Source organism: Passer domesticus, chromosome 10 (genome assembly GCF_036417665.1).
Source record: "Passer domesticus isolate bPasDom1 chromosome 10, bPasDom1.hap1, whole genome shotgun sequence".
Classification (NCBI taxonomy): Eukaryota; Metazoa; Chordata; class Aves; order Passeriformes; family Passeridae; genus Passer; species Passer domesticus.
Window position 1 is genome coordinate 7,507,900 of NC_087483.1, and position 13,678 is coordinate 7,521,577.

Below are 13,678 nucleotides of genomic sequence, written 5' to 3' on the forward strand. Positions count from 1 at the left end.
GGGAAATGGCATCTGCCTGCTGGGAGCCCACAGAGCATTCCCGCAGCCCGGATTTTCAGGAGAACGAGCTGCGCCTCGCCGCAGCCGAACCCCGCATTCCACGGGGAATTCCCGAGGCGCCTCCGGGGCTCTCCCCGCCCTTGGGAGGCGTTGGCCCGAGGGCGTTTCCCTCGGGATGGGTTTCCATTGCCCCGGGCGCTGCTCCTGGCATTGGATGGCAGCGCCTGGGGCGCCCCGAGCGACGGAATGCCGGAAAGCTCTCCCAGAAATCCCAACATCCAGGCGTTTTTCCTCTGCCCGCCCCCAGAGGTTCCTTTTGGGCAGTGCCCTTGCCGGGATGTGCGGGCGATGCCTGTGCGGTGGCATCGCAGAAAAGCACGCTAAAATAAGCTTATCTGCTTACGGTAGCTAACTACTTTAGTTTTCATATTAAATAGCAGACAAGAAAATAACACATACAGGCAAGTATGCAGAATATACTCTTTAATAAATAGCAGGTAAAAAAATAGATCTCCTTAAAAACATTTTGAGAACCGGAAAGACAGAGGTACCTTATAAATACGCATATTCACGTTCTCTCGGGGAGGGCATTACTTCGCCTTGTCCCGAGCCAATAATTTAAAAGACAGTAGAAAAAAAAATAAAATAAAATTAAAAGAATTGTTTCCTCAGCTCGCATAAAAGAAGGGTTAAATGGGTGAAACAGGCAGTAGCAGTCGTTTTTCCCGGTCCCTCTCCCGGGGGCGGCGCCGCGGGGCGCTTCATCTGCGGGCGGGTCCGGCAGCTCGGCACTTGTCCTGGAGCGCCCAGCAGCGCAGGTTGTCCTGCACCTGCATGACGAACGGGATGGTGGTGGCCCTGAGGCACGCCGTGCTCTCCTGCGGGGCGACACGGCCTGGGTCAGCTCTGCACAGGGCGCTTTTGACACCCCAAAAAAAGGCTCCAAGCCCCGCCGGCCCCACTTACTGTGCGCAGGGCCTCCTGCAGCCTGTGCAGCCAGCGCCGCAGCTTGCCCGAGGGCTGGAGCCCGGGATCCACCTGCAGGGAGAGCGGCCGGCTCAGCGGCGGCACGGAGCGGCCCGCGGCCGGCCGGGGCAGGGCTGGGGGAGGCACTCACGCAGCCCAGCACGTCCTCCCGGGCGTTCCTGAAGAACTCCAGCGGCTGCCGGCGCGCCTCGGCGAAGCTGGGGGAAGCGGGCAGCTCCAGCATGGCGATGGTGAGGTTCAGCTCGGCCGCCACCAGCAGCACGCGGTCGGACATCTGTGGGGGAGAGTTTTGTGGTTAAGGGAGCCGAAGCAGCAGGGCTGGAGGATGGGGTCTCGGAGACCTGCCCAGGGGTGTGGGTGGAAGCGGCGGACAGGAGAGCCGTGCCCCCTTTTTGCAGCATCACCTCGCCCTTACCGGCAGGTTTACCGCGTTCCATTTCCGGTGGAAGAGCTTGGTGTTGCATTTGTGGTCCTTCATCTGCTGGCATAAACCGAGAGAGAGACTGAAAAACTCTCATCGTGACTTCTGGCTATGTTGGACAGCCCTGGCCAGCCTTGAGGGGTCTGAAACCAGGATGGCCCAGCATCCTTCATGCCCCCAAACACCATTGGAAAACATCTTGCTCATCCCCAAACTGCCGCAGAAAACCGGCACTTTGTCACTCAGGTCTTGAGTTCAGCATCCCCTCTGCCTCGCCCCCTGCCAGCCCGCAGCCCCCCGTTGCCGGCAGTACTCACAACCTCGTGTCTCATGTTGCTCAGAGCCTGCTGCTGCTTGGGTGGAATGTGCTGGTACTTGGAGGGCCTGCAGCCATTCCCCGGGGCGTCATGGGGAAAGGCAGCCCCCGGGCTGACCCCCAGCACCAGCACGAGCAGCGTGGCGAGGCTGAGGCGCAGCATTTTGGCAAGGAAAGCTGGACAGCCGGCGATGGAGCACGACGGGGTGAGGAGGCTGCGGTGCAGGATGCCAGAGAGGATGAACAGCAGGACTCCAGGCAGGATTCGCTAAATTCCAGCTGCAGAGGTGCCTGACAGGTGCTACAGGTGGCTTCTTCAGACGTGGAGCTGCTGAGCTGCTGGATGTCCCAAGGAGTTCCTTTGCCTTGCTCGCTGTGGCTGCCTTGCTGCTCCATCTCCAGCTTTTTATTCCTGCCTGGTGCTTTCATCTTCGCAGGAAAACCCTGGGCTGGTACAGCTGAAAACAAGAAAATGAAAGTGGTGCAGGGAATCTCCCCTTGTTTCTCTTACCTGCCCAGCTGCCTCCAGCTCTGCTTGCTCTGCCTCAGCCCAGGATGCCGGGGGATGCTGGGGCTGGGGTTGGCAAGTGGGGGGATGCCAGCAGGACCCAGTCCCACCCCGTGCTGAAAGCTGTGGGAGACACCTGGGGACAGCAGGTCCACGGGGACAGGAGGGGTGTGGTGCCTCCTGAGTGGCAGCAGGAGTTCAGGCTTCAGTTTTCCCGTGGTGGGTTGGGGCCATAAGCAGCAGCCAGGAGTGGGCACTGCACTGTCCAGGCTGCAGGCATGAGCTTTTATGGCTGTGTTATCCTGAGGGACCAGGCTCACCACCAAAGCAGGGAAAAAGGTGAAAGCAGAAGCACTTCCACCTCAGGTTTTCCAGGTGGGACACAGAGTTGTGTTTGGGAGATGAAGATGAGCAGAGCTGCCACTGGGGCTGGCTGGGGTTTCCTCCCTCTTCATCCCGGAGACACAAATAGGGTGTATTGACATCCCTCTGCTGACAGCTGGAATGGTACCTCTCAACAAGCTCTCCCTTCATCAAGGGAACCTCCTGTGGTCACTGCTGTGCTTTTAAGTCTCATGCATTCATCAAGCATTAAATATAAAAAATTAGGGCAGTGCCTGGCTCTGGGAAGCAAACAGAGTAAGGCATAAATGAACTTTGCAGGTCCTTGCACAATGACCACAGAACCCTCCAGGAGGACCCAGTTTTTAATGGTCATATTTGGAACTGAAGTGCTGAGTTCAAAGGGTTCAAGAAAAGGAGAAAAGTTTTTGTGGAAGCATGTGGAAAGGTACAGCTGTGGGTGAGCAGAGTGGCGTGGATGTGGTCGTGGAGGTGGGCTGGGACCCTCAACACCATCCAGTCCAACCCTTGCTGTGGCAGGATCAGCTGGCACCGGCTGCCCAGGACAGCGGCCAAGGATGGAGCAGACACTTCACAGTCTCTGTTTTTCTTGTGTTCAGATGGACTTTCCCTGGCTCAGCTTGTGCTGGGCTGTCACACCACCCTGACCCCTGAGCCTCCTCTCTCAGCCTTTCCTGGTGGCAGAGACGTTCCTGTCCATCACCTTCATGACCTTGATTGGACTCCTCCAGCCCCTGCCACGTCTCTCTCCCACTGAGGAGCCCAAAACTGGCCCAGCACTTCAGGAGTGGCCTCACCACTGAGGAGAGGGGAGGAATCACCTTCCTCAGCCTTCTGGAAACACTCCTCCCAGTGCAGCCCTGGATACCATTCACCTTCTTTCCCACCAGGACGCTTTCCTGGCTCATGTTCAATTAGTGAAGAGGTTGAGCAGGACCAGCTGTTGACTCACAGGGTCCATCCAGCCCTTCCTGAGCCCTTCCCCTGCTCCAGCAGCATCCCAGAGGGCTCAGATCTTTCCTGGAAAACCATGATGGAGATGAAGAACGGGAAGGGGCAGCATGGATCAGACAGGGCTCAGATCTTTCCTGGAAAACCATGATGGAGATGAAGAATGGGAAGGAGCAGCATGGATCAGACAGGGCTCTGATCTTTCATGGAAAACCACGATGGAGATGAAGAATGGGAAGGGGCAGCATGGATTGGACAGTGGCTCGTTCCACTTTGTCCAGACTGGATGCAGACACAGCTTGGAGAAGAGCCAGGACAGCAGAACGTGGTGCTGAAGCCCCAGAGCGTGGTGGGCACAGGTTTTCCAGTCATGGATGTGGCCACTGGACCAGGCTCCCGTGCCAGCCTCCCTCACAGCAGCAGGTTGGGGGAGGTCAGTAATTAAAGTTGGGCCCTGGTGGGGGCTGGGTCCCTTGTCTGCCTTTTTGTTGAACAGGACAATGGCTCTGTCCTTCCTTTCTCTCGCATTAAAGAAACCCACAGGAGATAAATTTTTATTCAACACAACAAAGTTCATGATCAGCATAGCTGTGAAATACAAGTCCAAACCAGCATAAATAAGACCACTTCTGTCATCCAAACAGGCACAGCTCAGCTGGAATAGAGGGCAACTGAGTAGAAAATCCCAATAAATGAAAAATAAATGTGGTCCCCAGTGGGAGAAGGGTGATCCACCACCAACCCCGGTCCCACACCACCGATCTCTGCTGGGACACTTTCGGGTCACCCGTCAGGTCACAGAGCAGCATCACATCCTCGTGGGACAGCTTCGGCTCCTGTTTCCCACGGCAGTGGCTTTTCTCTCCCAGGTGTCATTTCTGTTTGGAGAAGTAAAGCGAAACCTCATCTCTTCACACGTGCAAAAGGAAGTTCACAGGCACCAAAGGAAAGCTAAAGCTGCGGGGCGAAGCCGGGCCATGAGCGCAGCCCCTGGCACCCATGGTGGGATGAGGATCTCTCCTGGGCACCCTGCTCAGATATTTGTGCCACCCCCAGCCACAGCTGAGTCCCCAGGGAACTGGCTGAGCAGCACTGAGAGCTTTTTCTTCACGGGATGCGTGTTGCCATCCCGGGCTTTGGTGTGTGTCTTGCCCAGCAATGCCATGCTCCACCATAGCCCAGCAAAGCACGGCTGCATTCGCCACAGCTCCTCCAAACCGTGCCAGTGCCAGCTCCTGCCCTGGCAGTGGAGTCCCCAAAGCCAGCACGGGCTGGGGACATCACACCATGCCCAACAGAGTCTACAGAGCACGGGGCACCCACCACAATCATTGTTCCAGTCCCAGTGATGCCTTGGGAAGCTGACCTAGAACAGAGGCTGGACGGAGCTAAAGAATAAAGCAGGGATTTATTAAAAGGCCTCAATGGATGCACCTTGGGCAGCACAAGAGCCCAGCCAGGGCTGCACCCAAGGTGAACCCAAAATGGTCACAAAATGGACGACTGGTCACGGGGTCTCTCACTTTTATAAGTTCTGGTCCATTTAAATATTGGAGTTAATTGTCCAATTACAGATTTATACCATGAAGTCCTATCCTGCTTGTTTTTCTCTCTTCAGTCCATGTTGTTTGTGCTCTTGGGCCTGAGATGTGGATCATTTGTCCTTGGTCCCCAGCTAGAGAAGGAATTGTTTTGTCTCCCTGCTCTGTGCAGAGAGCTCACCATCCCCTCATATGAAGCCCAGACCCACACACTAAAGCAGCACAGAATGTGAAAAATATAAAAGCTGAACCCTGAGGCATCACCGGCTGCCAATGGTGCTGTTCCAGGAGAGCAGCACAGATGGTGATGATGGAGCCCCTTCCTTGGAAGGCTGGAGTCACTCAAGCTTGCTTGGAGCAAGAAATCCCAGGTGTGGAATTTCCAGGTGCGAGACCAAAAGTGAAACCTGGCTGTGGGCAGGGCTGGCGTCAGCGCGGGTGAGGCAATCGCTCCGTGGTGACTCACGGGCTCCTGCATGGCATGAGCATGGCAAAGGTGCTTGCCACTGGCACAAGCATGGCAAAGGTGCTCGCCACGGGCCACGGCACCGGCGTGGGCAAGGATGAGCCCAGGTGGCTCCTGAGCCCGGTGGGCCAGTCTGGGAGGAAGTGACTCCTGCTAAAGCGACTGGTCTGGGTAGAGAAGACAGAAAGAACAGAAAGCATGCCCCAAAAAAGCCAGGTTTAAAAATAACTCCTTGGGTGAGGTGTGGGAGCCCTGTCCATGGCCCGATGGTGCCAGGACAGGGGCAGCAGTGGGCTCTGCTTGTCAGCCATCACCAGTCCTGTCCCTGCCAGCCCAGGGTGTGGTGCCACCAAAGTGCCCCCAGCCCCACTGCATCCCCCAGCACGTGTGAGCTGCAGCAGCCCCTGCAGTGGCTGCTCTGCTGATGCAATCCCTGCTCTGACCTCATGGCTGGGCACCCACTGCAGGGAGGGAAAGGCTTTTAAATTAAATCACAGGCGTAATTAGCGAGCAGACTTAAACTTGTTGTAAATTTAAAGTGAAGAAAAAACCCAAACACTTTTTCCCCAGAGCCTCTTTGCCAGCACTGTAGGGACACGGGATGCCACATCCTGCAGGACCCCTCCCTGCCCTGGAATGTCTGCAGGGATGCACCCCACAGGGATAATCCCTGCCAGCAGAGCTGGGGCTGCCCCAGCCCAGGCAGCCCCTTGGCATGGCAGCAGTGGTGCCAGCCCGGGCAGGAGAGACCCCTCGTGCTCACCCAGCAAGGGAGGCCTGGAGCTGCTGCTGGCCCAAAGCCAAGCTGCACCTGGAGCAGCCTCACAGTGGCATCAGGGCCTGATCCAGTATTGCTGCCCCAGCACCTGCCATGGGCACAGAGCAGCCTCCCATCCTCGATGGGCTTCCCACACCATAGCTGTGCTCCCGAGACCCCATCACCCTCCTGGGGGCAAAGCCTTTGCCCCCCACCCTGGGCAAGCTGAGGGCAGCTCAGTCAGGACCCTGAGAGCTCAGCAGAAGCACCTCCAGCCCCCTCTGGGGCTGGGAGCAGAGGTGGCACCTCACCTTTCTTAATAATGCACTGACGTGGAAGAGAGTGAGGGCACAGCCCTTCCCATGGTGTCAGGGAAGCTTTCTTGCCAAGGACAGGAATTACAGGAAAGGGAAGGATCCCTGCACAGGGTGGGTCTGGACTTGAAATATCCAGAAGGCAAACAGGAGGTGACTTGTACCAGGGTATGCCCAACTTTGAGCCCTCATGTCTCCCCTTGCCCCTCCCAAAAAAACACAGTCTCTAATCTGCCCCTCGCAGCGTGGGTGGGTGATAGGGCACAAACCTGCTCTCCTTCAGCAGTGATCCCATCAAGGCTCCTGAGCTGTCCTGAGGGATCTCACCAGGGCCAAGGCACTCCTGGGGCAGGTAAAGGTGCTGATACCTGCACCAGGGATGGGGCACACTGTGGGTGAGAGCAGCCCCTGTCCAGGGCAGCCCTCAGCTCCTCGCTTAGCCAGGGCAGGGAATGGCCCTTCCTCCCCCAAACCCACCCTCCCCACGGAGCAGAGGGGCACTGAGGGCTTCAGGACACTCAGTGTCAATGTAGCACAGTTATTCCCACACCAGTGGGTGCTCCACTGTCTCTTTGTAAAACAGGAAGCACAGGCAGCATTTTCTCAGCTTGCTTTTTAATTCTCATTAATTGTGTAAGAAATGCAGTGAGTTTCTCAGCTGTTCCTGTGATTCTCTTCCCCACATGTTATTAAACCAGCAATCCACAATGGGACACTTCCAGTGCCCAGGGAGCAGCACTGGGCAGACTGCAGGACCCAGGTGGACAGGAACCTGAGGGGCACAAAACCCCATCTGCTTCCCACAGGAGATCAGAATTTCAATCAGCAGTAATCTTCCCAAGGAGTAAGAGTGGTTACAAGCAGGGTTTTAGGAGGCAATCCACCTTCCCCTTGATTGTAGCACCAGATCAGGAGCAGGGTTTGCTCTCAGCATGCCTTGCACCCCAGCACACAGACGTGCCTCACCAAGAACTCCACTGGGGTCTCACGAGAGGAAACTCCCATTGTCTCCAGCATCCTGCAAGGACAAGCAGAGGAAGGGTCTCACCCTGCCCACCTGATGTGGGGTAACACCCAGAGCCAGAGACACATCCCTTCCACCCCCAGCACACAGCGGGGATGGCAAATGCTTCCAGCTGCTGCACAAGGGCTGCTCTGGTCAGGGAATAAATGAGCAGCACCCCTTGCCCACAGGCCCTTGTTGGGGCTGAAACAGATGGGTCAGTGTTGGCATGCAGCCTCTCTGAGCTCCCCAGAGAGGGAGATGAATGCAGGGCTTGAACTAAAGCCTTTAGAGAAATTAAGATATATTAAACCACACAGATATGAAGCAGAAGTGTAGGTTTAAATTTTAAGTAAATAGAAGTGTGAGTTATAGTTTTAAGTAAGTTTAAGCTTTAGGTTTTAAGTAGGTAGAAATATATTTTAAGTGCCTTAAGAAACTGTACTAGCCAGCAAAGGCCCTAAAACCTAGTTTAAAGCCCAGCAACTTAGCCCTAGACATAACAAAAACATGGCAGAACCTTGCAGCCAGGCAGAATAGATAGAATAGATAGAATTATTCACATAAAACAACAGATAAAACTACATACGTAAATAGAAAGAACTATTCACGTGGATAGATAAACTTTCAAGTAAGGAAACAGATAGTACATTTGCATAAATATATACTATGATATATGTAATTTTTAAAGAACTGACACTACTTTTGTACTACTTCTGCACATTAGAATCAAACCTAGATTGGCTTAGAAAGAATGTTTTAGAATCATGTTTTCAGTTGATTGGGTGTTTTAAGAATAAAAAGTCTCTGTAAGGGGGTGCAAAAGACAACATCAACAACCAACACAACCACAACTATCAACAACCACAAAGAAGAAGAAAACAGAGAAAGAAAATGAGAAGGATAAAGAAGAAAGAAGGCTGTGGTCCCTGCTGCTGCTGAGAACATCAGAATTGTCCCTGCTGCTGCTCAGGCATTGGACTCTGTGCCAGGGAACAACTGTTGCTGCTGCTGTTCCTGCACAGAGCCTGGGACTGTTCCAGAGAGCAGCCTTGCAGCTGCTGCCCTTGCTTGGGACTCAGCCAGAAAGCTTTTAGCACTGACTTGAACACCCTGACCTCTCTGCCTTCGAGGCTGATGCATTCATGCAATAGAGAACCTTAGAGCAGCCCACAACTGCTCGTCTCTTTGAAAACCCTAGACCCACTAAAGCTCAACAGGTGAAGATGCAACCACCAGTATTTTCCATTCCCTTTGCCAATTAAAAGCAAGGTAAAGAAACTCAGGAGAGTCTCGTGTCAGAGGTTTCATGGATACAATGGTGCAGGCACATCCTACTGCTACACAGGAACCCCTGACAATTGTCCCCCCGGGAATGGAGGGAGCACATCCCTGCAGGCTCCCCTGCAGCTTTGGAGGGGTCTGCACGACCTCCCTCTGTACAGGACAGGTCCTCCACTCCCTGCTTGTTTTCTCACCTCTTTTCAGTCTCTTGGAGGAGGGATGTTGCAGCTGTAGGGTCACTCTTCTTGAAGGTTTGGTACGAAGAGGTGGACTCCATGTAACCAACCACACCCTCGACAGTCATGGGAATTGGGTCATAGATATCAGTGATTCTACAAGAGACACGGGCAAGTTAAATCTCAAAGGCAGGAGAACACAGACCACAGGTTGGCACGGTGGTGGATAAAATGTCTGACACCATCCAAGGTGGTTCTGCTCACCTCTTCTTGTCTGAGAACGGCAAGGCCTCAAAGATAGTTTTGTAGTCATCCAAGACATATTTTACTCTGTTATTTGAGTATTTTAAAATCTCGTCCCAGCACTGCAAAGACAGTGTATTAAAAACAAACACAAAACCACTTGAAGTTCTCAGATGCCACTTAGGTTTGGGCCTGCATGTGATACATTCTTATGTGTCTTTTTTTTTAAAAAAAACTTATTGCATTAAAATACAGCAAAATCTTGCTTAATATAAAGAATTCAAGGATCCTGTTCTAGAAATAAGGCTCCTGTCCTCCTTACAGAGCTCTTACTCATAGTGCAAAGTCTCTTTTTATCCAGTTCTTAAAACACCCTTGGTCCAGAAAGATTCCTAAAAAAAAACAGTTTCTACTTCCCACTCTTTTCACTGTGATCAGGGCGACAGGAAAAGTCTCCTGGACAACACCAGCTCCCAAATCTGCCCTGGCACCTTTCTCACCCCCACCAGAGTCTGCCCCATCAGTCCTCATGTCCCCCTCCTCATGATCCAGCCAGTCCAGTGCATTCTTCTCGTCACACCCCCTCAATCCCACTCCTCCCTCTCTGCAGGTTTCCCCCCGCCCCGAGGCTCTCCCAGCTGACCTCCCTGAAGACTCTGGTGAGCTGCTGGGAGCAGTCCCCGTGGCGCAGGCTCATGTCCAGGGTGTAGGTGCTGATGGCCACGCAGCCGCCGGGCCGCAGCACGCGCCGCGCCTCGCGCGCGAAGCGCTCGATGTCGAACCAGTGCGCGGCCGTGAACGAGGTCAGCACGTCCACGGAGGCCTCCGCGAACGGCAGCTCCTCCGCGGGGCACACCCTGCAGGGCACGGGGAAAAGCCACGGACGCGGAGTCACAGGGTGGGTTTGGGATGCAAGACCACAGCTTCTGAAGTCTGGGGTAACGCTTGCTCACACCAGGGATTCCACCGAATGGAATCTTTGGTGCCAGTCATGCTCACAAACCACCACCTCCGCGTGAGGACCTGAATTCTGCCCCTGGCCCAGCGTGCTGGCCTGGCACTCACAGGTAGGAGATGTTGGGCAGGCAGGGGGTGTCCTTGGCCTCCTGGATCTGCGCTTCGCTGATGTCCGTGCCCACCACCTTCTTGAAGTGCTCCCCAAGGAAGTGGGTGCCTTGTCCAGAGCCACAGCCAACGTCCACCGCCAGCTCCGCAGGGATGGCCTTCTGCAGGGAGGGGTGGATGTCTCTCGGGGGGCAGCCACCCAATTCCTGTGCTTTCACCCCATTCCTTCCCCCAGCATCCACTTAGCATGGCAGAACCTGTGGAAAGCCTTTTGTGTGCCCCCATCTGGCCATGAGCCCTGCTGCTTTATCTTTCCCCGAGGCACCAACCAAGGTGACACTCCCAGCAAGGCAAACACTGCCACCCACGATTAAACACCCCTTGGATTTTTTCCCCCACCCACAATTAAATACTCCTCGGGTTTTTCCTCCAGCCTGGCCGTAGCCCGCTCACCTTTTCCCGCAGGTAGGAGAGGATGGTCTGCTGCAGCTCTTTGCCCGGTGCAAACCTGTATTTCTGGTAGACGGCCGCATGCCCCCTGCCCTCGAACATCTGGGTGGCCATGCTCGGCTGGCCTGGCCCCTGGGGGAGGCAGGGAGCCGGGGATGTCACAGGGACCGAGCTCCTGCCGCCTCCCAGCCCGGGCCCGCAGGCTCTGGAGCTCCGGCGGGGCCGCGGGGAGGACTTTGCCCGGGAGGCTCCAGCGAGGGAGCGTGGACCTGCTCTCCAGGAATCCCTCCCACAGCCCTAAGCTAACCACAGGAGCAAACAGCGGCGTCCACAGGAAAAGCTTTCCAGGTTTTTACACACCCGCGAGGAGGAGTGTGTAACCCCTGTGTTTTCCCCACCCACCCGCCTGTTTCCTCAAACCATTCACTGAGCCGTGAAGCAGGAAAACTACCAGTAAAACACGGCGGCTTTTACTAGCTGGTTTTGCCTTAAAAAAAAAATAATAATTTTTTTTTCTATTACCACACAACCACAACTCCACCTTGCGCTCTCCCACCCACCCGCTGCTTTTTGGCCCCTCCCGTCCAGCAGCCACCCCAAGTCCCTGAGGGCGCTGAACCCCTCAGCGCGTGTGGAGGCCAGCGGGGCCCTTCGGCCGGGCCCAGCTCAGCCCGGGGAGCCAGGACAGCACCCGGGGGAGCTCGGGGAGCCAGGGGCCGAGCCCCCGGGGAGGCAGCGGAGCTCTCGGGGCCGAGCCCCGGGCACTCCCGGCCCCGCGCCCCCCGGTGCCCGCAGCCCCGAGGCGCCGCCCCGGAAGGACCGAGGGTTGCTCGGCCTCCACGCAGGAAGAGATGCTCCAGCAGCCAGGGCTGCAGCTCCCAGCGGGAACAGCAGCGCTGCCGAAGCGGGGATCTGCGGGGATCCTCCCGGTGCGCCCAGAGGAGCCTCCTCCCGGCAGCGTTCCCGCTCCTTACCCGCAGCCCCCGCGCCAGCCGCTCCCGGTCCGGAGCTGTGGGCTGGAGGGAGGCGGGGGAAGGCGGGGGATGGCCCCGCACCGCCCCCGGTGCCGCCCGCACGGCGCTCCCCTGCCGAAATCCCGGAGGCGGCCTCTGGAGAATCCCACCGGGATTCTTGCCCTGTAATCGGCACTGGTGAGGGCACGCCTTGAGTGCTGTGCCCAGTTCTGGGCCCCTCAGCTTAGGAGGGACGCTGAGATGCTTGAGTGTGTCCAAAGGAGAGCAACGAGGCTGGTGAGGGGCTTGGAACACAAACCCTATGAGGAACGACTGAGGGAGCTGGGATTGTTTAGCCTGGAGAAAAGGAGACTCAGAGGTGACCTTACCACTCTCTTCACCTTCCTGAAGGGTGGCTGTGGTGAGCTGGGGGTCGGTCTCTTTCTCCGGGCAACAACAGATAGAACAAGAGGACACAGTCTCAAGCTGCACCAAGGGAGATACAGGCTAGACTAAAGGAGGAAGTTTTTCACAGAAAGAGTGGTCGAATACTGGAATCATCTGCCCGGGGAGGTGGTGGAGTCAGCATCCCTGAATGTGTTTAAAAAAAGACTGGATGTGGCACTTGGTGCCATGATCTAGTTGATGTGCTAGAACATGGGTTGGACTTGATGATCTTAAAGGTCTCTTCCAACCTAGGAATTCTGTGATTCTGTGATCCTGGAGCCGCAGAGCCGAGCCTCAGCCTGTGGCTACTGATCACATAGTTACAGCTTTCAAAGTGCCCACGGATCCTGGGAATGCTCAAGCAGCCTCCACATCTCAGGAAGCAGAGCTTAGAAGGTGGCAGAACAGGATTCAAATGCTGCAGGCAGCCGCAGCCATACCCACAGAGCTCTGTCTGCGCTGGAGTCCCCTCCTGGTGTCCAGCAGAAAGAGAAAATGCCACAGGAGCCCCCAGGAGCAGCACTTGAAGAGCTTAGAATGCTGGGATTTCAGAGCTAGGCAGTTTGCCCTGACTCGGGGCAGGATTTTACCCCTTCCTCAGGAGAGTAATGTTAATTCCGTGCAGCTGAGGCTGACGGAGCCGTGGTTTACTGGAAGCACAGTCCCTGCAGTACTTTGCACGGCAGCCATGGATCCCTGCTGATTAGCACAGCCTTTAAGCCACTCCTAATTTTAGGAGAAACCAGTGAATTTACTCAAGGACTGAAGACAGAGGCTGGCTTGAAGCAGTTTGCTAAATCAAAGCGTGGGTTGGAGTTCCTGGGCTTGTGTCCCAAATATTTTATTTGGGCCACCTGCTGCTTGATCATGCAGGGGTGGTACCTGCAGCAAGAGAAAACACCACACAATCACCAAAGGGCCCTGTGTTTTCACACCCTGGCTCTCTGGGGTTTGGGCACCCCATTTTGCCTGGATTTTGCTGAGAGCACACTGCAGACAGGAGGGGGTGATGTCCCAGGCCTGAGGCACCTGCCCCGTTCCAAACTTCACAGTTCCAGGGCAGTGCACAGGTGGTGTTTAACTGGGCTGCAGCCAGCACCAAACAGGAAAACAAAACAGCAGCCAGGCATGGGCTGCAAATGGCACCAGGCCTTTCCTGAGCTCTCCCAAATTTGGGATTCTGCTGCCTTTGGCTCCCTCCTCCATCCCTGTTGTGCTCCCCAAGGGACTGCTGCTCTCTGATGGCCCTGCACCATGTAGAAATAAACTGGTCTCCTCAAGGTTTGGGTTGCTGAGCCTTAGGCCAAATGTGGGTTAAAACACCAGGCTCAGAGATTCAGACACTGTCCATCATGCCTGCCTGCCCACTTATTAAGTCCAAATACTGGAATGCCAAAGTGCCCTGGGGCCTTTCCAACTTGTTCCCCAAACCT

The 13,678-nt window shown here is 55.5% G+C and overlaps 2 protein-coding genes across 2 annotated transcripts; both read right to left on the reverse strand.

Annotated features, from left to right (window-relative positions):
- Positions 1-761: 761 nt before the first annotated feature.
- On the reverse strand, positions 762-2,153 carry LOC135309364 (interferon lambda-3-like). The gene is made up of 6 exons (XM_064435516.1): positions 2,047-2,153; positions 1,726-1,939; positions 1,403-1,465; positions 1,118-1,261; positions 967-1,038; positions 762-878 (listed from the first exon to the last, which is right to left on the reverse strand). The coding sequence occupies exons 1-6, from the start codon at positions 2,151-2,153 to the stop codon at positions 762-764; spliced, it is 717 nt and encodes a 238-aa protein (XP_064291586.1).
- Positions 2,154-7,222: 5,069 nt separating this feature from the next.
- On the reverse strand, positions 7,223-11,963 carry LOC135308535 (putative methyltransferase DDB_G0268948). Its single transcript, XM_064433589.1, has 7 exons — positions 11,820-11,963; positions 10,849-10,977; positions 10,396-10,556; positions 9,974-10,187; positions 9,352-9,452; positions 9,106-9,243; positions 7,223-7,642 (listed from the first exon to the last, which is right to left on the reverse strand). Exons 2-7 carry the CDS (start codon positions 10,957-10,959, stop codon positions 7,552-7,554), a joined length of 816 nt encoding a protein of 271 aa, XP_064289659.1. The 5' UTR covers positions 10,960-10,977; positions 11,820-11,963; the 3' UTR covers positions 7,223-7,551.
- Positions 11,964-13,678: the final 1,715 nt, after the last annotated feature.